The sequence below is a fragment of the Telopea speciosissima genome, chromosome 4 (assembly GCF_018873765.1).
Source record: "Telopea speciosissima isolate NSW1024214 ecotype Mountain lineage chromosome 4, Tspe_v1, whole genome shotgun sequence".
In the NCBI taxonomy this organism is placed as follows: Eukaryota; Viridiplantae; Streptophyta; class Magnoliopsida; order Proteales; family Proteaceae; genus Telopea; species Telopea speciosissima.
In genome coordinates, this window is record NC_057919.1 from 9,668,064 (window position 1) to 9,690,969 (window position 22,906).

Genomic DNA, 22,906 nt, shown 5'->3' on the forward strand with positions numbered 1-22,906 from the left:
TTCCTAATCCGATTCAAGGCCGATCTGAATTGGAATCGGCTGGACCTTGATGCAATCGCGGCAAAGACAGATCATACAAACGAACAAGCTTTTGAAAGATTAGTTAACTACTCAGGTGTCCTTGCTAAGCTTGGCTGTAAATGGCCCCCTGTTTTGAGCCCAATTCAATGACTAGTTTTCGGCCATTCCTGACGTATTCGCCTTATCCTCTTATATTATTAAATATATTATTAGCTATCCGTTCGCTGGCTAACTGGGGAGGTGGCCAATTTATTTTTAAAATATAAAATTGCACACGGAATGGATGGGTAGAAAATTTCTTTTTCAATTCCAGGAGGTTTTGAAATATCTGATTCAAAAGGAACACGGAATGAATATGAATTTCAAAATTCAAAAAACGAAAAAAAGATCTGCTGAAGTCTATGGCACGCAAGACACAAGAGAACCACTCGGTGTTCAACTTTGTTAGGGTTTCATGCGTTAGTTTTAAAGGATGAATTCTACCCAAGTCCCAACATACTTTTCCACCAACTTTCATTCGCCCGGTGACATCAAAACTGATATTTTTGCTAATTTATCCTGTCATTATAGTTTGCGAGTTTGGTATGATTCTCCATTACTCATCGAAGTAGCTCATTGGACCACTTCCTAAAAGAAACGAAATGGGGGGAAAAACTAAATGAGTCTCTATTACTCATCGAAGTTGATCATTGAACTGCATCCAAAAAGAAACGAAATGGGGAAGAACTAATTGAACTAAGGCATCTGAAAATTAGTCAATCATAAGCCAAATAAAATGAGTCTCTGTCAGAGAAAAAAAAAATGACAAGGAAGAACTGAACAGAGGGGTTTATAAACACAATATATCAGGATGCAACACAAAAGATTCACACCACTAACAGCTCTTAATCTTGATTTCTTTTACCCTTGTGAACGGAAAAGTTGAACAAGTTGATCTAATTCCCACTGGATGGAGAAGACACCAACCACCAGCTACAGCCAAGCATCATGAATGGTTGACAGATTCTCTAATAAATACAATTGGGTGTGGGAATTTAAACAAAGGCATCAGTTTTGAGATTGTTTGAACCAAAGAGGTAATGAGTCCTCAAATTCAGCTCTCTTTTACATGTAATAGTATGGCTTTGACACGTGGAACGAGTTAAGAGTGTCACCAAGATCAAGATGGAAGCCTAGAGTAGAGTTGCTGTTCTATGTCTGAAACTTTTTCTTGTCGAATGCTAGGCCTCCATATAGTCGCTGTTGCTAATTTTGTAGCTTGAAATTGGAGGATCTACTCTAATCCTTGTACTCTGTATGAAGGCTATCAACTGCAGAGAAAGTGTTCTTTGTCAAAATCTACCCTTGATGGTCTTTTCTTCTTTATGATGATATAACAAATCTAGCATCATACATGAAGCAACCCACTCTAGAATGGAAAAGCACTTACTAGGAAAAATCCAATGGACATAATACTGAAGCCTGGGAAGTGAAATGGTGCATTTTTTGATAGGAACAATGCTGGAAGAACAGAATGGTTGATTGTTAGTTTTTATACGGCAAACACAGTTTTATGGTTTAAATCGGTTTTCCTGTTACCTGTCAGAGGAGTCAAAGCTAATGGAGAAATAATATTGGCGAGTGAACATATGCCTGAAAGACATCCTTGAGCTTTCCCCTGAAATAAGGTTTGATCAGCCATAAAATGGGAAATTTGAGTGTCTGTCACTTTTCTGGAAGATAAACTTCTGTTCTTCTTGAGATATGGGAACCCCCTCATTGTCTATCCTTCTAGAGTATGGATGGCATGCATACAAGATCTTCTTAGGGCAGAACATTTGATGGTCCTTCTAATTGGATTCAGGTGGCTAAATTCATAAACTATGAATAATTTTCAGTTTTCCACAACAACAAACTTCTAGACAATTCAAATTGGTGAATTCTATATGAAGTACTTGTCATCAATCAAAGTCATAGAACTAAAATAAATCCATCAAACTAATCAAAACCCCTATTGGTACCTGCTCAGTGGGACCAACTTGTTTGGAAGCAATGCTCCTTAACTGCACAAATTAGGAACATCACATTACAAAATGTGATTCCCCACCAAAAGAATAGAAGTTATGGCAGAGGTGAGGAACTCACACACGGAGGTGCGAAAACAAGCAAAATAGAGAACATAGAGGCGACATATGGAACCTGCAAGTATGTAAAATGTCAAAACAGAATTGTGATGTAACATTTGCATAGCCTGCTGATTTAGTTCCAAGAAGGTTTACCCAAGAAGACCATGCTATGGCATAAAGAAACATCTGCATTGTTCCAAGAAATAGAACATTAACTCCAAAATTACAAGCAAAGAAAACAAATGAGAATCAAATGATAAACTTGATGGTAAAACAGGCAACAGAAGGGAACTAGGTACTCACATGTGTGCAACTAGCAAAAAGCCCTATCATAAGCAACTTTTCCTCTCCCAAAAATGGTACTAATATGGGCATAAGAACTAGCTACATGATAAATCATGAATCAATTTAAATAACATACTTTGACTGCAATGTCTTGGTAAAAGAGATCTGCAGAAGGATAAAATGGAGCTGCAATGAAAAATTCTGTGGAAACCTACCTGAGAGATGGCCCCTGCAAACCCTGATATCAACAATAAATCCGCAAATTGATCTTTGCTAAAGTGGAAACGGGCTTTTAAAAAGTACTGCACAGTAGTAAAAATTTCAATTATTATTGAGAACATTTTGAGTACGCATGTGAGAGCAATGGCTTAAATTATATGACATTATTACGATAAATGCTTCAAATATCTGTATAACAGAAAGGGAATGAGGGAAAAGGCTGTACACACTGTCGGTATGCACAGCCCTCTCACAGTCTCTCTACTCCAACTCACTTCCCACTCATTCTCTCTCTTCAATCTCCCCCTACTTGACGAACCGTCTCCTGCCCCCTCATTGATGGAGCCTGTAGATTTTAATACACGCGGGCAGCATGTAGATTCCCTGCCAAAGAAATAAAATGTTTCCTCTAAAGTTGACTTTCTTTTCATTAGGATTATATGGAGGAATGGGAGGAACCACCCAGCTCTCGCTTTGATTCTTAGAAGCAAATGAAGGTTCACCCAATCCAAATTGACACCATTAGACCCAAGTTCTCCCCTACCATTAACACCAAGAACCCTGACATTCAAATCAAGATCTCCCCGCAGAGTATTGATGACAAGGTCATACCCTAGGGCCCCCACAGGAGAACAACAATCCAAAAAAACACCCACAGATCCCACATCTCCTTCATCGCCAAAATCACTCCAAACCGGATTGGCAACATCACTATCTTCTGCAATTGTTGAAATAGAATCTGAGATCACCAAATTATTCAATTGAGATGAGTCTTTTATTCTGCCAATTTTGACCCCTACCGCAGGGGCTCTTGGATCCCATTTCGGAGGAGGAGGCTTACACACTCTCGAGCTTCTTCTACAAACACTCGACCCATTTTTCTTTCCTTTCTTTTTCTTTTTATTCTTTTTTTATCTTAGAGGAATTTCCTTCTAAGAGAAGATCATCAATAACACCAGCCGCCCCCAACCCAAAGCCATTATCCACATCAGCTAGTTCACCTTCACGCAAGATGAGACCATCTCTCATCACGCCGCACTCATCATCAGCAAGATGCATGGGCCCCACCACAACTTTAGATACATCATTATCTAGCCCACACACAACAGCACCCTCAACGTTGTCATCGTCACTCACTGTAGCACCTTCAATGGTGCCTTTTGTTCATAACTTCAGCACCTTTAACAGTGGAGCAAAATGGAACCAACGACCCAACACTAGCGGAGATGACCACATCCCCAATATGAGAAGCACCCAATACACTAGCACCAAGAGAGGCCACCATGTTTCCTCCTATTTAAGTTCTACTATTCCTCATTTTATGACCTCCTTGTGCTAGCACTTTTGAATTAACAACTTGAAGTACTAAACAGATAATTGGAATTGGAAAACAAATATTACTCATCAGTGATATACTTAGTAAGCACGATAAGTGCAATCAATAGTTTAAGACTTTAGCAGTTGGGGAAATTACAGATGTAGTATCCCAAAGAGATTAATTATAGCTACTTCAATTTAATTCCTACTTGGGTTTCATGGTGGGGAAGTACCAATAAAGAAGAAGAAAGCGCGCTCTCAGCAAGATTGTTGAAGAATGCAACAACTGTTACTTGTGAAAAGGTTGTGCTGCAGAATGAAATCATATAATCCATAAAAAAAAATAAGTAATAAAAAAAAAACAAATAAGATGTGAAAAACCAATTTTCGAAACCTGGAATCTTAGGAAAGAATGGAATCCATAAGGCCTAATCTTAGATACTTATATTGAAGAATGCCAAATTCAATCATGGAAAGCGTGAATTGCAGTACAGAGATCCAGAGTTTAGGTTGAAATTTTGAACGTTTCGGTGAATGGAATGTAGTTACCTAATCCTCAAAAGGTAAAGAATCTCTTCCACTGAAGGGATTCTACTAAACAGTCGTATCTTCCTGGAGGAATCGTCATCGAAGTGAACAACATTGTTTGTCTTCTTGGAGATTGTTCGCAGGGAAGCCGCATCAATGCCGCCGATTGAATCCCTAACGAAAACTTTCATGTACAAGGCTGCAAGCACCGCCACTGTCGCTGAAACCTGGAAGACATTTGAAATTTCAGCGACGACTGCCCCCAAAAGATCTTCAGTCACGGGAGTAATGGAGATTCAAGTCGAGAAGTGATCGAGGAGCAAAAAGATATGGTTTTCTTCTCCAAATACTCAAAAAAAAAAAAAAACTGAAAAGAAAAAGAGAGACCTGAAATGTCAAAGCAGTGGAGAGGAAGCGAGCAGTTAGAGTTCCACAGATGAATGCTATAGACACGATACCCGACAGAATCCCGAAAGCCGACGCTCTTCGACCCTCCGGAATGTTGTCTGCCTGCCGATTAGTTGCACAATTACCAAAATGCCATTATCGGGTACAAAGAAGTGAAGAACCATTCTTTCTGGCTATGGGTTCAAGTTTTGGTCCGGAATCTGGATAGCCGGAGCTTACCTGAGCCCGATAGGGCCTGGGCTGTTGGGCTTTTCAGCCCACGGACTGGACCATGACTCAATTTGCAGACTTGGGATTGGGTCGGGCCGAACATGGGCTGAGGTCTCGTGTAAATATGAGAAAATGAACTCTATCCAGGAGCGTAACAAATGCTAGCACCTCCTGAGACTATCTCTCCTCCCCCTATACTGCTATACATGACATATTTGTCCTTCTGTTGTGGGGGGAGAGGGATAGACTGCTAGCATACACTACGCTCTCAAACATAGAAGTAGTTCCCCCTATATAGGGCAGAAGATTGTTGTCAGGTTACGTGACCCATATGTCTGGGCATAGGCTGAACGCAGTCTGGTATATATATATATACATGTCTTTATAATAATATATAATATAATTGGGAGAAAGAACGCTACATGGGCGCGTGTGGTGCGTTGCCCTTGTACCCAAACAAAGGGCGAGTGAAATGGCTATCATACCCCAATGGAAAGGCAAAATTCCCGATGACGGCGGCCATTTCACCTAGGCACAGGGGCAGCGTACTACACATGCCCAGGTAGCATTCTCTTTCCCAATATAATTATACATAATTACATCGAACATGGTGATTGGCAGCGTAATTTAGGGTCATCTCAGCCTATCCCAGCCCAACCCAGGTTCAATCAGGGATGGGTCAAGGCTGAGTTAAAGGGACTTAGGGTGCCCAGTCGCACCCTAATTATGGCTATACCGTGGAAGGGCTGAACATACGGCAATTTGAAAGGTGGTACTAGGCTGGCCCTGGCCGGAACCGACCACAGAGCTATATTATTAATCAGACCAGCTGGGTTGGAAATCCAGCCAGCCGTATAGTAACAATGGGCTTTCTAGACCGTGCAGGCTCAAGGATGGGCTTATAATTTGCTAGAATTTGTCGCGGACCTTGGCCCGAAAACCAGCAGGATAAGCCCATTTTGGTACATAATGGAAGGTGGTTGTTAATAAGAGTGAAGGTTACCACATACCACATAGGCGAGAGAGAGGCATTGGACGCTGCCTTCACAAAACATGGAAGTGAGAATCCTGAGCACGTAGTACACGTAGAAGAATTGCTTCGTCCTTCTATAAGCCAATATTGCTGTAACCATAAACATCATTATTATTATTAAGGAAAGAGAAATTTAGAAGCCCCCATGATTATTGCATATTTGTATTAGGGTGAGAGAATGCTACTTAGTTGCGTGGCTCCTACGCCAGTGTGGGGACTATAAATGGAGCGTACGCCCAAGCATCCAATATAGCTCAGATAGTCATTTCGCCACCCATATGCCTGGGCGTAGGGGACGCGACCAAACAACATTCTTTTTTTTCCTTTTTATTATTACCATTATTATGCAAGTAACTTTAAAACATTCTAAATCTGATTATTTAATTTAACGTTTTCTTCCCCTTCATTATGCCTAGTGAAGTATAATGCTTTACTATTTGCCACATGACAGTACATCGGCTAATCCATTTGATAGAAGATCATAACAAGTATCTCATTGGTACAATTTCAGCTTAAAATGAGAGGAGAGGAAGTAGCTAAAATTACAAAAGATTTTGATGACATTTTGATAGTTTTACTAAAACTTTGAATAAGAGTTTGGGAAACCTTATTTGCTTACTTTGGATTAAAATTTGGCCATTGAGATATATGTGGTAAATAGTGAAACGTTATATTTCACTAGATATGGTGACAACTAGTGATAGAGGAATCCATAACTTTAACTAAACTCACCAATTAAATTTAATAATTTATTGGTTTCAAGTAAGAAATTTCCCCCTTCTCTTTACTTGCACAACCAAACAAAGCCATGAGATTGAAAACAAATACTAGAAAAGTAAATGAAAATACCTAAGGGAATAATGGAGAGAGACATTGGGAGTGCGAGCATTGTTTTTCTCCCATACTCATCTGACAAGTTCCCAATGATAGGCATCATAACAAGCGTTCCTAACCCTATGATCTGCATCAAAATACAAATACATGAATAGGCTTGGAATCCTTCCAAGATCAAGGTTTTGAAAGAGGTTAATTAAACTAGGGAAAGCAAAAAAAAATTGAAATTTTGTCTAAATTATATCTTGTAAGTTATTATAGAAAAATTAAATTTGATCATTTCAATATCCTCTAGCGTTATATCTTGTTCCAACATGTGTCATCATCTCCCCTTCTCTTTTGAAAATGACCCTTTTGCCCTTTTGTGTTCAACCCAGTGATTGGTGTATGCTGCTAGTTCATCGAAAGTTAACGGCATACCCAAACCTATCCCATAAAAGATAAATTCTTATAGGAGAAAAGTTTCTTGTGCGGAAGTGTACCATCCATACCTAGACACAGAGGGGATGCGAAATGACCGCCTCACGCCTTATGAAAATCAGAAATTACATCCCTAGATGCTTTCGCACACGTGTAGAAGCCACACTCCCTCACATAGAACTCTTCCCCATTCTTATATTCAAAGGTTCAAATTGTTTAGAAAGGCTGATCATATCAACTTGTTGAATAAATTAGACAGTCGTTCCAAAACTTTTAACCCCAACTTCTGTAGAAATTATTTATTCAATAGACCATGACATGATAATTTGGAATGACTATAAGGAAGAATAACTACTAGCACTATAAAAGAGTAACCTTATTAATCCTACGAACTTCAAATAAAGCTGATTAAAGCTGATTGGAGAGCAAGGATCCATGTAGTTGATCCCGTTTAATTGGGATAAGACTAAGTTGTTGTTGTATGAATCCTAGGAACCCATCCACACACTTACACAAGGGCCTTGGGGAAATTTAAAAAAAAAAAAAAAAAAAAAAAGGGGGAGAAGAGAGGGAGAGATCGTTGTTTAGTCATGTAGTGCATGCACCAACACAACAGTGCTTAATCTTGCGGTGCCTTTGTAGTTTGGGTTTGCGAGCTCTACATGTAAAAAAAATGCTTCATCCAATAGTGCGAGCTAGAGGACAGACCCAGTTGTTATATATATATTTTTTTCTTTCTGCTTGAGCTCGCATTGTTGGGTGAAGCATCTTTCACGTGTCGAGCCTCGCAGACCCAAACTACAAAGGAACTGCAGAGTATTTTGATCCATGCTAGTGCACACAGGTGCATCAATATAGATGCGATTTTTTATTTCATGTTGGTAAGGCAGTACTTTTGCCGGAAAGAACGTAACCGAGTAGCGTTCTTTTTTCCTAAAAATTTTTGGAAAACTTCAAAATTCAAGTAAACAAAGCTTAGTAACGCTATATTTTTCAACTAAAAGTACCAATATGTCTTAGAACAGAAAATGCACCCAATCCATGGCTCTATACCCCAATTCTAAAATTGAATCTCATTTTCTTATTCAACCGGATGGATGTATCACTTATATCCCCTGTTTGGGTTTTTATATTTGGGAAAATCTTGTTGTAACCGAAGTTAATAAAAAAGTTATAATCTTACTTCTTTGCCTTTTTAGTGTAACACAATACTGTGAAGAAAAACTAAATCCTTTGTACATATGGGTAAAACCCAGTGCCCAACGCTAATGTAGATGTAGTATAGGGATCTTTATCCCCTCCAGTTCCCTACCCGGCCCAGTTCCCCCATGCCCCTAACAAGGGGGAGCGCAATGACCACCTACTCGTACCTGAACATTTTGCCCGGGTGTGGTCCACACCCCCCTTATTAGAGGCACTGGGGAACTAGACCGGGCAGGGAACTGGAGGAGATAATTTTCCATAGTATAACGATGTGCAATGGATCAACCCTTACATTAGAGGCGTAAAGCCATGTCCAGCTTGGATTCTTGTCATCAATCATATTTCATGGGTTAACTCTGGATTAAAGATATCATCTAGAAGGTGTTTTAATGAGAACCAACAAGGTTCAATTTCACATCTAAATATTCTTTTTCGCAAGAAAATAGAGAAATGTAAAGAACTTTTGTAAAGGAAAAAGAAAGTTTTATAATCATAATTATGTAAAGGAAAAAGACTGGGTATGCTAGCACTCTGTTTGTTTCTCTCTCTCTTCCTCCCTTTGAGGGATAAGAGAGTTATTGCAACAAGCGAAAAAGAAAGAGACACATAGGGTGCTAGCGTACCTATTCCTCTCAATTATGTAAATCTTTCTAAAACTTTTATCAAATAAATATTTGATAAAACTTAAGTGGGATCTGACACATAGACTCAATTTTGTTGGTCCACCATTGTCTAAAATCATATGCAAACATTCCACCCAAAAGCTCCCATTATGTCATTTTCCAACCTCATGAGCCGAATGGATTGGACAAATAAGTAGGTAAAATCCTTTTTACTCAAAGAAATGCTAATTAATTTCTAATTACACACGAACTTTGTGAGATTAATGCTCCCACTTTTATCACCACCCAACCCAAGTGCTAAAGACACATGCAAGTTGCATGTGTCTTTAGCACTTTCTAAATGCTTAACAGTTGACACCTTTGTGCTTGTTTTCTCTCACATGGGGCAATGAAATGATCACTTCGTTCTTCTCCATGGATGCCCATGTTTGCGATCGCATTGGATCCTGTACTAGCGCAGGCCATGCAGCCTAACAACAACAAACTCTTCCTTATTTAGGAAAGTATTTGTTAAGCATATTTTTGTTTTTTTTTTGTTGCGTTAACATACGTTAGTGTCTCCCTATGTCTATCTCTCTCCTCCCTTCTATGAAATGACATATGTATACCTGGCCCCTATTGTAGGAGGAGAGAGAGATAGACATAGGGAGATGTTAGCGTATGCTATGCAACACCTACGCCAGACGCAAGACACCGTGAAATGACTACCCTACCCCCACGTAGCCGGGCAGTGATTCCCTTCCCTTAACTACTAATACCCTTAGGCTCCGTTTGTTTTAAAGGGGATTTAGGTGAGGTGGGCGAATTGGAAGGAGAAAATGCTGATTTGGCACTTCATAATCCCTCCCCAACCTTGTTTGATTATCTTGGGTGATGAATTTACAAAAGCTAAGAGAACATCATTAACAGCTTTGTCTGGTATGCGGCACTTCAAAATCCTACCCCTAACCTATCCAAAATCCCACCAATTCCACCCCAACAAATCGTACCCCACAAACATGTGAGTCTCATCTTTTCAAAAATCCCACCCCACATTCCCCTCTAAACAAATTGTGGCCTTATTTTCTCAATGACTCGTTGGTTGACTCAGTGACCAGATACTCTGTTAGTATGACTTCGAGTCAAAAAAAACAACTAAAATGGAGTTTTAAACGATAGAAAACTAAATAGTGTCTCACTTTGCATCACTCCATATGCTAATACAGAGACAGAGGAGAAGAAAATAATATAGCAATAGTGTGCGCCATTCTTAAAGAATTGTTGAAGAAAGAAACTAAAAAACAGAGACACTACAGCAAAAAAAACAGAGAACTTTGAAAAGCGAATTAATTAGAAGAAGAGAAGACATACCGCTTGTTGGAATCCAGTGAGATAGATAGCAATGGAGCATTCATCCATGGCAGGGCAGAGAGCAGACATTGTAACGTCAGTGATAGCTGGTATCACCATGAAATTGGCCGAGTAGTACAGAAAAACCGTCACAAAGAGGTGGCTCAACCCTGCAAATCCCATCTCCGCCATCTCTACCAATCTTCTTCAATTCTCTTTCTTTCTCTTTCTCTCTCTCTCTCCCTCTCTCTCCCTCTCTCTCTCAGAGAAACAAAGAGAAAGATAAGAAACACCTATTTAAGAGAAAAAGAAAAAGAGAAGGCAAATAAAGTGAAATTAAGAAAAAAATTTAGACGGTAAAGCCCAAAGCGGCGTGTGTATATATACACCACAAACGGCTACTTCATTCTCTTTCTGGGTTCAAATTAACCGTTAAAGAGATGAAAAAGAGAGAGAGAGAGAGAGAAGTTAAAGTCATAAATAAGATTCCTCATTCCAGAAACCAGGTCTCTTTCTCCTTAACTTTTTTTTGTTTTGGTTTATGTTTTTAATTGATCAACCGACCAACCAAACAAAAGACAATACCATTATACGACAACTAGAATTTTTCTCCTCTCACGTTCCTGCGCGGTCAGGTTCATAGGTTCCTCTCATAGGGAGGGCGAAAATGACAACCTCACCCCACCCGAGTAGTGTGTTCGGGCAGGGGCTGAGGTCGTCATTTCCGGTCCCCTATGAGAGGAACCTACGAACCTGACCAGGCAAGGAACCAGAGAGGAGTTAAGTCCCGACAACTACGTTCAAGGTAGCGTAGTTTCCAAGTTAAAATCCTCTCCAATTCCCCCATGGTGCAGTATTGTGCAGTTCAAGATGAAGAGGTCGACACCTGGCAAGCGTGATATCTAACGGTCCAAGCTGTACCACCCCAGTTTTTTTCTTTTTCTTTCTTCTTGAGCTTCGTACTATTGGATGTCGCGTCTGCCTGGTGTCGACATCTCCACTTCGAAATGCACCGCACTACACTTTTAGTGAATTGGAGATGATTTTTTTCTTACAAGAATAAACTTCAAGGGAAAGATAATTGTTTTGAGTCCTTCTAGGTGTCAGTAGCCTAGTGAAGTTTAAGTATATAACGTTTCATTATTTGCCACTTGGGGTTAGTACATGTTATAGAGACCCCATATACATTTTCAATGACCTAAAAAATTTTTTTTTTTGTAGAATCAATGACCAAATTTTAATGTATAGTAAGAAAGGAAAGTAGCTCAAACTATTATTCAAAGTTTAAGCATAATTACTAAAATTTCATTAAATTGAGATCCTTTAAAAAATAAAATCAAGCGGAGATGAGTATAAAATAAAAAATAGAATCTTTTGTAAGCCATCTATCACATGGACTAACCTATGTACTACCATGTGGCAAATACTAGAGTTTAAACTCACTAGGCATAGTGACGAGAAGAAAATCCTTTTAAAAAAACAAAAATCTTGTTGTAACTAAAATTAGTAAAAATAAGTTGTAACCTTAGTTTTTTTGTATTTTTAGTTTTATAAACTTCTTCTTTTAATAAGGGTAAAGTACGGCTGTTTTACATGTGTACTCAAGAAGTATACAAGATAATAACAACTCTTAAGAATGGCATAATGATGAATCAGTTTCAAATTATATAAAAATCTTGATTTAATGAACAGTTAAGGAATAAGACAAAAGACTACAACTTCTTCACCATTTTGGTTACAACAAGATGCACCCAAAAAATTACAAAACAAACTCCATTTCATCATACTCTTCTCTTTTGCAGCTTGAGGATGGAATTCCTCATAATTGAGCCAGACAAACGTGCTACAAGAATCTTTCTTTCCCTAGAGGCCACACTTGATTTCCTTTAGGTTAATTATCTATTAGTGTTTTTTCACCACTAACCCACTATTGTTGATATCCCTACTAGTTTCTTTCGTAATCAAGGTGAATGTTTTCATTAAAATTATATATAAAAAAGGGGAGCAGTTCTCTATAAGGGAGCGTAGGGGCCATGTGTGCGCGGCAGCCAATGAGAACATATACGCTGGTGGGATTTCTGCCTTTTTTGAGGTGTGGATCAGTCATTTCGCCCCCCACCCCCACTGTCTGGGCGTGACCCCCCGGGGAACATTTTCTCATACAAAAAAAAAACTAAGGGTGAATATACTTTTGTTAATAGGCTAAATGATGGAGAGCTCAAGAATGCTTCTTGATTGAAAAAAAAAAAGGCATACCCATTGTACGAAACTCCTGCAATTGTAGAGTCTACGAAAGGTCATAAATCATAATGTACACAACCTTAACCCCGCTTCATGGAGAGATTGTTTCCCGAATTGAACCTACCCTCAATGCTTCTTGATTGCTTCCTAATAAATTATAATACAATCAAGCCATCAAGGTATTCAGAAACATATATTTTTTTGGTCAAGAGATCGTTGCTTGGTCGTGTAGCCCTTACACTAGTGCGCAGGCCATTGACAATGTGTGTAGGAACATCAACACATAAGAAAATTTTTATTTCAGAAGAAGATGGATGGGCAGTACTTTTGCACTCTTATGTCTGGTGCATGAGCCATGCCACCAAACAGCGTTCTTTTTCCATAATTTTTTATGCCCTCCCATGCATAGTGATTGGATGACCCAGGTTTACTTAGTTGAATGACAGAACAGGATTTACAAGGCACAAAAGCCAAAATAACCCTATTCAAACACTTTTTTCTTTTTTCTTGTTATTGCAAACAATGATACTTTCTTGATGGTCATGCTAAGTTATATACCATCTGAAGGGAAATATTGATTCTACCCTAAGAGAACTAAAATGTGTACTTAATAGCTGGATACAATAAGCCATACATGCAAAATGAATTGCTTAGGATGAAGCGAATAAAATCCAAATTGCAAATAAATTATATAAAGAAAGGGAAAAGGAACCCTAATCCGTCGTGCGGAGCCACGCCTAGACACATAACCATCTAACCGCCTTGAAAATGATAATGGGATTTTTGCCTTTTTATGGGGGCAAGGCGGTCATTTCTAAGGCGATTAGGGCCGTTAGGTGGTTACTATGTCTAGGCGTTGGAGCCACGCCTAGAACGCGACCAGTTAGTATTCTTAAACCCATAAAGAAAATGTTAATTTATCAACCTTATTAATAACCTTTTCACGAGTAAAGGGTTCAATTCTTAACCTAATTTTATTACCCAAAAAAAAAAAATTTAACCTAATTTAACCCTCTTCTTATCTATTTATTCATTAACTGAGGTGAATGTAATCCAATTGTACTCTCCATTTGGTAAATTTTCAAACCCCACAAAACACAGAGCAAAGAAAAATAAGAAAAAGAAAGAAAAAAGAAAAAACAGAAAACCGTGTTTCTTTTTCTTTTCTATTCACCCATTCTAGTTGTCATACAGTTCACTTAACCTCTTTGCTAAAGTTGGGTGGAGGAACCAACTAAGTATATAAGAATACATATAAAATGGTCGTATACATCGACAGACAAACGAGGCTCTGCAACTCTGGTACTATGTTAAATTTTAACCTAAAAGGCCAACTTATTAGGTGGAGGTATCAATGACGTCTAATTCAAAAGCCCGAGCTTTAGGGTGGAGAAGGCCGCATATTATCCGATCAATGTGGGATTAAAATGTCTTTTTCTTCCTGGCCATGAAGCACATTCACTGCATCAACTCCCCCAACTTTAAGTCATGGGCCGGTGTATGGACAATCTGTTCTGATAGTACTTAATGGTGTCCAACCTAAAAGCCCGAGCTTCAGGATGGAGAGGCCCTTCCAAAGTCATAAGACAAACTGTCACACACTATCCGATCGATATGGGACCAAACTCTCCTTCCATTCCTGACCATGGAACGCATTCGCTACATCAGGGACCAAATGCTATATGAAAACACTCAAAGTCTAACTTAATTGGTGTGGGGTTATTCTCAATAGGATCACTGAAAATCTCCAATTGCTCTTTGTTTGGTGGACTTAATAAGTGATCTACTCCGCAAAGCAGAGGTACGATTGCATACATTATAATCTTCCTTGGATTTTATAATGGCAGGAGTCTCGTGCGCTAGGTGCGTCTTTCTTTAATAAGTGTGTCCTCTAAAGAAAAGAAATATCTATTGCAATTATAGAGCAAAAAAAACAGAACATACTCACAAGCCTTCAGTGACATTTTTAAGGAGGTTTTGTTAAGGACGCCTAGTTGAGAATCCTCAAACTTTGTCCTCCTCACATGGTGACAACAAGTAGAAGTACCAAGGAGAGACGATTTGTGTTTGGAGTTTGGAATGAGTTATGGGTTCTCTCATTCACTCATTCTTAGGCAGTAATTATAAATTCCACCTAGCTTAGGGCTCTATATCTTCTATAAGGTGTAGTTCTACTGTTTCCGTATTTATTGTATGGGAAGTCTTTGGAGATGAAGGGAATGTAACTTTACCCCTTTATTTAAGTGTCAGAGAGAAGGGTTTGATTGATCATGTGATGTGTGCCTAGTTGTTCTGTTTACATATAGACAGTGAAGGTACCTATGCCAGTCTAAAAGAGCCCTTAGACAGTGAAGGTACCCTATGACAGTCTGAAAGAGCCCAAAGTTCAACTCAAGTTGGATCACCTCTTGTCTCTGCCAAGGAAATTACAAACTAGTGAAAGAAACAGAATCTCCTCTAGATTGCACTGCCTGGAGAAAGAGTGTCCGTGACATTATCATGGACAGGTGACACCAATATAGATTCATCAAGAGAGTAAATTGGTAAGCTTGCCTGATTGATGGCATTTTGGTGAATTTTGCGTTTGAGCACGGATATTTTAGTCTTGTTTTATGTTTAGGCATTAGGTAGAGATTGAGAGAGAGCTCGTCACGAAGACACCAATGACCTGAACAAACAGATGTGGACCTATAACTATTTATTTTTCAATATCTCAATCCTCCTCCTCGTGTCTAGTTTTGGTGATACAATATTAAAGTGTCTAACACAAAAGGGGTGTGGGATAGTAAAAGAGGTGGGTCTGATAATTCCCTTAAATTATAAATAATTGTCTCCTTATTTCTCCCACCTCAGCAACCAAACAAACATGGATTTTGGTGTTATATGAAAAATTTACATTTTTTTCCATCCCATTTTTCAATAAACAATCCTAAGATATTAGGTGAAGAGAGCTCCTCAAATATACGAAAAACACTATAGACAACAAACTAATGTGGAATTATAATTCTCTAACTCCTAACATCTCAAGAATTCATCATTTATTACGAACTTCTTTTTCTTGTTCATTAACGTACATATATGCTTGATGGGCTACTTTTGTATGTTAGGCTCAGACCCAGGCCCAATCAAGGGCGAAGGAACTGCCTTGACATTCGAATCCAAATCCTCTATTGTTGAGCTGCCCGACAGGATCGTGCTGTCAAGACACGGTGAGGTGCATAATGATCGCCTTACCCCTGCCTGAGCACCTTGTCTGAGTGGGGGTAAGGCGATCATTGCGCGCCTCACCATGTCTTGGCAGCACAGTCCTATCAGGCAGCTCGGCAATAGAGGATCCAAATTATTGACATCCCGTCTCCCGAGCATGGTTTGAGGTAACAATCTTGGATTGATATCGACTGATACAAATACCGATATTTTGACAATTATACCTTTTGAATGAGGAAAGAGAGTATGAGGGTGCACGAGAACGTGAGAAGGCGTGTAGAAATATGGAAAATGGCATCATGGCAATCTTTTTCCCTATAATTATATAGAATTGCATAATAAAGATACAAGAAATTGGAAAATACCTTTTCTATATTTCAATATCCTCGGAAAAATAGTGGTGGTATCATTAATGATTGATACATCTTGGCACCTTTAAAATATTCCACCCTTCCTCATGTGGTTGGGTTCTTTCAATCGTTATCACCTCCAATTCGTTGTTCGCTCCAATTCCCTCCAATTCCTCATATAGGAGTGGAAATGACCACCCTACCCTACCTTGGGCAGTGTGTTCGGACAGGGGGTAGGGTGGTCATTTCTGCTCCTATGTGAAGAATTGGAGGTAATTGGAGCGGGCAGCGACTTGGAGGTGATAAAAATTCTAAACCGAATGCTCTAACCAATCGAAAATTGACAAATGGTAGAAAAATGTAAATTAAATTAGCGTTTTCTTCCCCGTCACTATGTGTAGTGAAATACAACGCTCCTCTACCAAAAAAAAAAAGCAATACAACGCTTCACTATTTTCCACATGGCAGTGCATGGGTTAGTTCGTGTGATCGAGGATCAGATAAGCATCTCATTAGTTTCATCTTAAACTGAGTAGATGAAGTAATTCCTACCCACAAAAAAAAAATAAAAGGAATAGATGAAATAACTAAAATTACAAAATATGCTATTTGTGTTTTGTATTCATCTCCATTTGATGGTATTTTAATAATTTTATAAAAACTTTGAATCAAATCAAACTTTGAGCAACTTTCCTTACTTTAGATTAAAATTTAGCTTCGAGATGTGTATCGGATCCTCTATCACATAGACCAACCCATATATTGCCAAATGTCAAATAGTGAAACCCTATACTTCAGTAGGCATATATTTTCCAAGCCCTGGCTGTGATGGCTTTAACGTGGGCTGGGCCTATGTTGGCCCATAAGTCCGTCAGGTTTGAGTTGTATGAACATGGTTTCAAAACTAGGATTAGAATCGGCTGAATTAGCTGACTCGACTCGTAATTGACACACTTGATTCTACTTTTATTGAGTCTGACCGAGTTAGGTCAAGTCAGAATGAGTTTGGTCGATTGATGGAGACCGATTCCGTACTCTATTCGGAGTTCTTAAACATTGGTTTTGAAGGATTGGGTTTGGAATGGTTCTAACTCCTAACCCTCTTTAAATATATTAGGGCTTGACAATAGTTTTCTTTTGGCCGATTCAAAACCGATCCGAGACCGATACTCTGAACCATGCTGTCCACTAAACTCTATTCTCTCCCTCTCTTGTGACCCGTTCACTTTCGTGATTTAGGAATCTGTATCGGCCGTATTGGCCGATCGTGTTGGTATTATTTGTGGTTGATGCCAAATTGGTTTACCCAAAAAAAAAAAAAAAATTATCACAAAATAGTAAAAAGAAGTATCGGAATCATGAGGTGCAAAATCTTATAATCTGGCTAGACACGGCCGATCCATATTGGTATCAATAGTGACTTGCTCCTCCCACTTCTTCGTCTTACCCGGCTGCCTCTTGGAGTCTCAGTTCCATGGTGCTTTAAATGGAATAGGATGGATTGGTCAGATTGGAGGGGGATCAGGATCGTTTCCAGGGAGCTCAGCGCCCAGGGTGTTGCTAAGGGGCATCCAGCAGTTGAGCTGTATTGCACACATCTCAACGCATGCCTAGGGATGTGTGTGGCACAGCCCAACGGCTGGCAGCACCTTGGGTGTGATGGGCTCCCTGGAGACGAGCTAAATTCATTGGATGGTGGACCTTGGTGCAACAATAAGGTTGTTCCATTGTGATCAAGTGGTCTTGGGTTCAAACCTTTAGAAACAGCTTCACCGCGAAATGGGGGTACGACTGCATACATTATGACCTTTTCTAGACCCTAGTGGCAGGAGCCTTGTGCACTATGTATGCCTTTTATTATCAGATTGATCGATCTAAATGACACCATTTTGGATTGGTCGGAATCAGGATCGGCCTAGATGGATTTAAAACTCGAGATTGGCTTATCCTGATTTTTCCAACTCTGATTCAGTGTAACCCATGCTTAGTTACACCGAACAAAACCTTAAAAAAATATAAATTTAACCTCAACTTTTCATGGGATATTTTCGTTTTGGATTTTGGGATTTGGGAAGAGAGGAATAAAGAATTCCATAAAGATGAAGATGAAGATGAAGATGGGAATGGGATCGATCATGGATATCCTTCCAACTCTCTAAAAAAGAGAACGCGACATGCAGAGTTGCCTTTCCGAAGCTAAAGTCAAAAGCTAAAAGGATAAAAAAAAGAAAGAAACAACCAAAAGAAAAAAGAAGTACATTCTGTCGTTCCACCATGCTAGAATCCTTTTCCTAATTGCCCTTTCTGCGTGTAAAGTGTGAAATGAAAAGAAAGCAAAGGTGGTTCACTCTAAATGCATGAGTCGTGACTCTCCTGAACTCCATTAATTATTATATGATGTTCGTCTCTGTTAAGTTTGGTGGTTACACAGCAGTGGCGCGTGACTCTGTAGCCATGGGATTCGACAAAGTTCAGTGAAATCTTTAGATGTAAAATGCACTCTTGGGGCCATCCGCCTGAGGCTCACTAGGGTCCAGAAGCTCCCGGTTCGTGCATGGCGTTGGGGTCATGTACGAGCCGTCCAAGGGGGATTTAGTCGGCCTAAACTCGGATACCCTTCCTGTCTCCACCAAAAAAAAAAAGCTCCATGCATCACTCTCTCTTTCATGGATCGTGATCCTCTATTGCCGGACAGCCGGGTGGTCGGTGTGCGGTCTCACACAGGCAGGGTGTTTGGGCAGTGGGTGGGGCGGTCATTTTGCCCCTGCCTGTGTGATGCTCCATGCCGGCGGTACAATTGCCTGCCAGCATAAGATCCAAATTGCTTTTTCATGAAAAACTTTTTGATGTTGCAAGTTACACAAACTCGCAATAAAAAAATTGAATAATTCACTTTCCTTTTGGTTTACAAATATCCTCTTAGTTTTTGTATTTTTTAAAAAGATAAATTACACGACACCCCCTGAAAATTGAATGATATTCAACTCACCCCCTGTTTTTTAAAAATACTAATTTGTCCCCCTCTATAGTAACGGTGTCAACTTAAATCAAATCAAAAAATAAAATAACATATTTAACCTCAGTCAAAATAAGATAAGCAATGACAATTGAAGTACCCAATGTCCCAATGTTTATAAAAAATGCACTCTAAATATCCAAAGCTTGTAAATTATATTTAGGATACCAATTTTGATATTGTCTATTATACCCCAAATCAACACCATCGTTACAATCACCATTGCCGCCGCCACAACCACCACCTGTCACCCATCATTACCACCTTTGCTAACGCTGCTTACTACTAGGAAATTAATGAAAACCCCCTCTCTGTCTCTCTCTCTCCTCCAATCGCAGTCTTGCAGACCTCGCTTGTTCAAGAAAACTTTATGTACCAACAGCATCAACAAAGCATGGTGTGACTGTGAGCTCCCCCACTAGCTCCCTGGCATCCGGTCGGTCGTCCTTATCGGCGGCGACACATCGGAAGTCAAGCTCCGCCATGGTATTGACGGTCCGCATAAGAATAGCATCATCTCCTTCCAAGAGGAGAAAGGGGTCCTGCTCAGGTCTATTGCCTTCATTCCCCACCAATATCATGTCGATACCGTATCGGTAGCACAGAACGTACAAGGGGTAAAATGGTTAGAAAACATAATTTTAAGGAAATTCAGGGGTAATTTTATTCGATACAACTGATCCAGGCCGATATCATATCGGTATGTATGAGTTTTGCATGTTGCTGATACCCGTTCTGATACTGTGCACTAAAACCATGCAGGAACTGGAGGGCACAACTATCTCATCACATGTCAAATTTGGGTGCTCATCGTCTATCAATTAAAGATTCTACTCCTGTATTTTTCACGGTTTGGTCATTGGGGAGTGTTCCCAGGGAAAGTTATCCTCTCCAATTCCTTAAAGTGTGGCAGTGCGACAGTGCTAGGTAGAGATGTTGACACCTGACAGCTACCGCATCCAACGGTCCGAGCTCATGCGGCAGCTGCCAGGTCTCAACATCTCCACCTAGCACTGCCGCACTGCCACACTTTAAGAATTGGATAGAATAATAATCCGTGTTCCCAAGAGCATTGGTACCTCTCTACTCTTTCAATAGGGGTATTGATATCATTTCATAAAAAGAGAGCGATAGATACAAGACAGCTTGGTGTAGGTTACGCTACCTCACAAAAAAAATATTTTCCCAACCAACGAATTGATGTTTAAACTTTATACCTCAATATATATAAGTATTAATATAAAAATATACTTACATGATAGATAATGATGTGGATTAGAAGACACGATCTGAGTATGGAGACTAAAATATAACCAAGAGGGAAGCACGAGTAGTGCAGCGCTTGTTGATGTCCACATTATTTAATTCACTTCCAAATTAAAAACTACAAGATGTTCACTAGGTAAGAGTACAGTTATCACCATTGATCTTGGGCGCTTGTAAATGGTGTCTAGTGAGCACAATTTTCCCAATGCAGTTATTATTGGGAGGAAGCTAGAGTAATCCGTCTTGGGTTGAAAGCAGCAGTGAATGATGGGTTTCATTGAATTGTTTTCCATCCTGACTATCAAGTCCTTGTAAAATATCCACAAGACCCCTTACTCCCCCCTAGTGAAGTCTATATCATTATGATGGATTTAAGACTTCTCTCTTCATGTTTAGAATCTATCCTTTTCTCTTTTGTTAGCAAGATGACAATGCTTGTGCCCACACTATCTCTAAGTGGGCGTTGTACTTCTTTTATTTTGGTTTGTAGAATCTTCCTTATTGGAGGACCTCCTCAATATTGGTACTTCCCTTTTGCCCACTAGGGCCTAATATATCGCCCCGCTTGCAGGGTTTTTCGTGTAAAAAAAACAATGATTTTTGAGAGAAGGGAGGGGCCGACGGGGGTAGACTTTGGATTTAGGTAGGATTTGGGAATACAGCTCATACCTCCAAATCAATAAGTCATTGTTGCTAAGCCAAGAGACACTCGTTAATGATCATGTGCTGAGCACGAGAAAGCTAACATTAATAATAGAATAATTTAATGTTTTAACTTTTAATTAGAATATTAATTTGAAGAAATTTTTTAGAGAATCTACATCATTTGTAGGTGTATGTGGATTCTAAAACGAAATATAGGTCATGTACTTGGGAGGTTATTTAAAATTGAAAGGAGTTAACACAGATAAATGTGTCATTGAGAGATAATCGGAGCATCTTCAAAATTAGCATGTCAAGGGAGAAGTAGAGGCAAATGTTTCTTCTTTCAATGGAAGCTAAAATAGGGAAGTGGTTCTCTGTTCGAAAGTACAGTCTATGCCAACACTCTCTTGTGTGTTTCTCTTCTTCTCAAAACATGGGAGGGGAGAGAGATAGACATATGGGAGTGCTGCTGTAAATCATGCTCCTGTACATAATTCTTTTTCCACCAAAAAAGAATGACAGCCCCACCCCTTATGAAATGGGGAATGATGTCCCTGGTGATGCTTTCATGTTCATTGCGAATAGCTCCTCACATTCCACAAAAAAAATATATATTTGTAGAAAAGTTCGGGTAAATAAAGGCCAGCATTAAGATTGACATAAATATTCATTCAAAATGATAAAAAATACCCGTGTCTCCCAATTTGATGGAATCGATGGAAGAACCTCCCATGTAAGAGATCCTTCCCCTAAAAATTATAGTAGAGGAATCCAAATATTTGTCCTGTTTGGTGCCCTGCCCGGTACAGTTGTCAAGTTTCTCTCATAAGAAGATGAAAATGACGACTTAACCTCACTCGAAACAGGAGATTAAGTCGTTATTTCCGACCCTCTATGAGAGAAAACGAACAACTGTTCCGGGCAGCGTACCAGAGAAGATAATGATCCGAGGAATCCAATCATTCTATCCTCACTCTTCATAAAGGTCAAAAAGTTGTATAACAACTGTCATGCTATGCTTGGCAAAACAGCCGAGCTGAGTTGTGTATCACATGGCACATGATTTAGGAATTTTACCTATGGATAGGTAGGTCCACTTTGGATCATCCATATTGTAAAATTTGGTGGTATAACACCACCTCAAATTTTATGTGGGCCATTTTACTTTACTTAGCAAACCAGATTTTCCATACCATTCACTTGAATTTCCACAAAATATGTGAGTGCAGCTTAGGTTCTTGTATGAGAACTGCTCTCGTATGGCTTGAGTCGCACAAATGGAATTCAAAAGAGAGTAGATCATACTCTTAGATTCCATTTGTGCAGCTCGGGCTTGTACCAAAAACTGAGAGAGAGAGAGAGAGAGAGATATACAATCTCTTCCTCCGATTCTTCTTTTAATTTCTCTTCATGTTTTGAGAGTAAGAATTTCTCATGCTAATTTTAAGGGAAAAAGAGGTGAAACAAAAAAATTTGATGAGGGATTCATAAAAGAAGTTCAAGACAAGGATCGAGTTTCCCTAATGGACATCGGAGGGTATTTTTGGATTCATCAATAACTCCCGCACCCTCTATTATTTATGGTCACAAATACCCTTCGTTCACTCAAAGGTTTAGATGCCTAAGGTTGATGGAAGAGAAAGAGA

General features: G+C 39.4%; 2 protein-coding genes across 2 annotated transcripts in view; one reads left to right on the forward strand and one right to left on the reverse strand.

Moving 5' to 3' along the window:
* Positions 1 to 1,006: 1,006 nt before the first annotated feature.
* On the reverse strand, positions 1,007 to 10,771 carry LOC122658010 (tetracycline resistance protein, class A-like). The gene is made up of 14 exons (XM_043852846.1): positions 10,557 to 10,771; positions 6,976 to 7,087; positions 6,104 to 6,216; positions 4,863 to 4,985; positions 4,497 to 4,702; positions 4,181 to 4,256; positions 2,627 to 2,713; positions 2,430 to 2,510; positions 2,280 to 2,312; positions 2,146 to 2,199; positions 2,022 to 2,063; positions 1,600 to 1,678; positions 1,451 to 1,521; positions 1,007 to 1,331 (listed from the first exon to the last, which is right to left on the reverse strand). Exons 1-14 carry the CDS (start codon positions 10,725 to 10,727, stop codon positions 1,242 to 1,244), a joined length of 1,338 nt encoding a protein of 445 aa, XP_043708781.1. The 5' UTR covers positions 10,728 to 10,771; the 3' UTR covers positions 1,007 to 1,241.
* The window catches only part of LOC122658012 (thioredoxin-like protein CDSP32, chloroplastic), a 28,256-nt gene continuing 15,489 nt past the window's right edge, over positions 10,140 to 22,906 (forward strand). The window contains exons 1-2 of the mRNA XM_043852849.1: positions 10,140 to 10,144; positions 14,725 to 14,735. The gene's annotated coding sequence lies outside the window, so the exon portion shown is untranslated. The remainder of the gene's footprint in view (positions 10,145 to 14,724; positions 14,736 to 22,906) is intronic.

What these genes read in the sequence shown, in the direction of transcription:
- LOC122658010 (XM_043852846.1), bottom strand. Translation starts at nt 10,727, where the DNA reads ATGGCGGAGATGGGATTTGCAGGGTTGAGCCACCTCTTTGTGACGGTT. An exon ending in GCCTCTCTCTCGCCTATGTG is followed by an intron (nt 4,986 to 6,103) that starts GTATGTGGTAAC and finishes ACTAATCGGCAG; the next exon opens with GCAGACAACATTCCGGAGGG. An exon ending in TTGCAGGGGCCATCTCTCAG is followed by an intron (nt 2,511 to 2,626) that starts GTAGGTTTCCAC and finishes TTTATCATGTAG; the next exon opens with CTAGTTCTTATGCCCATATT.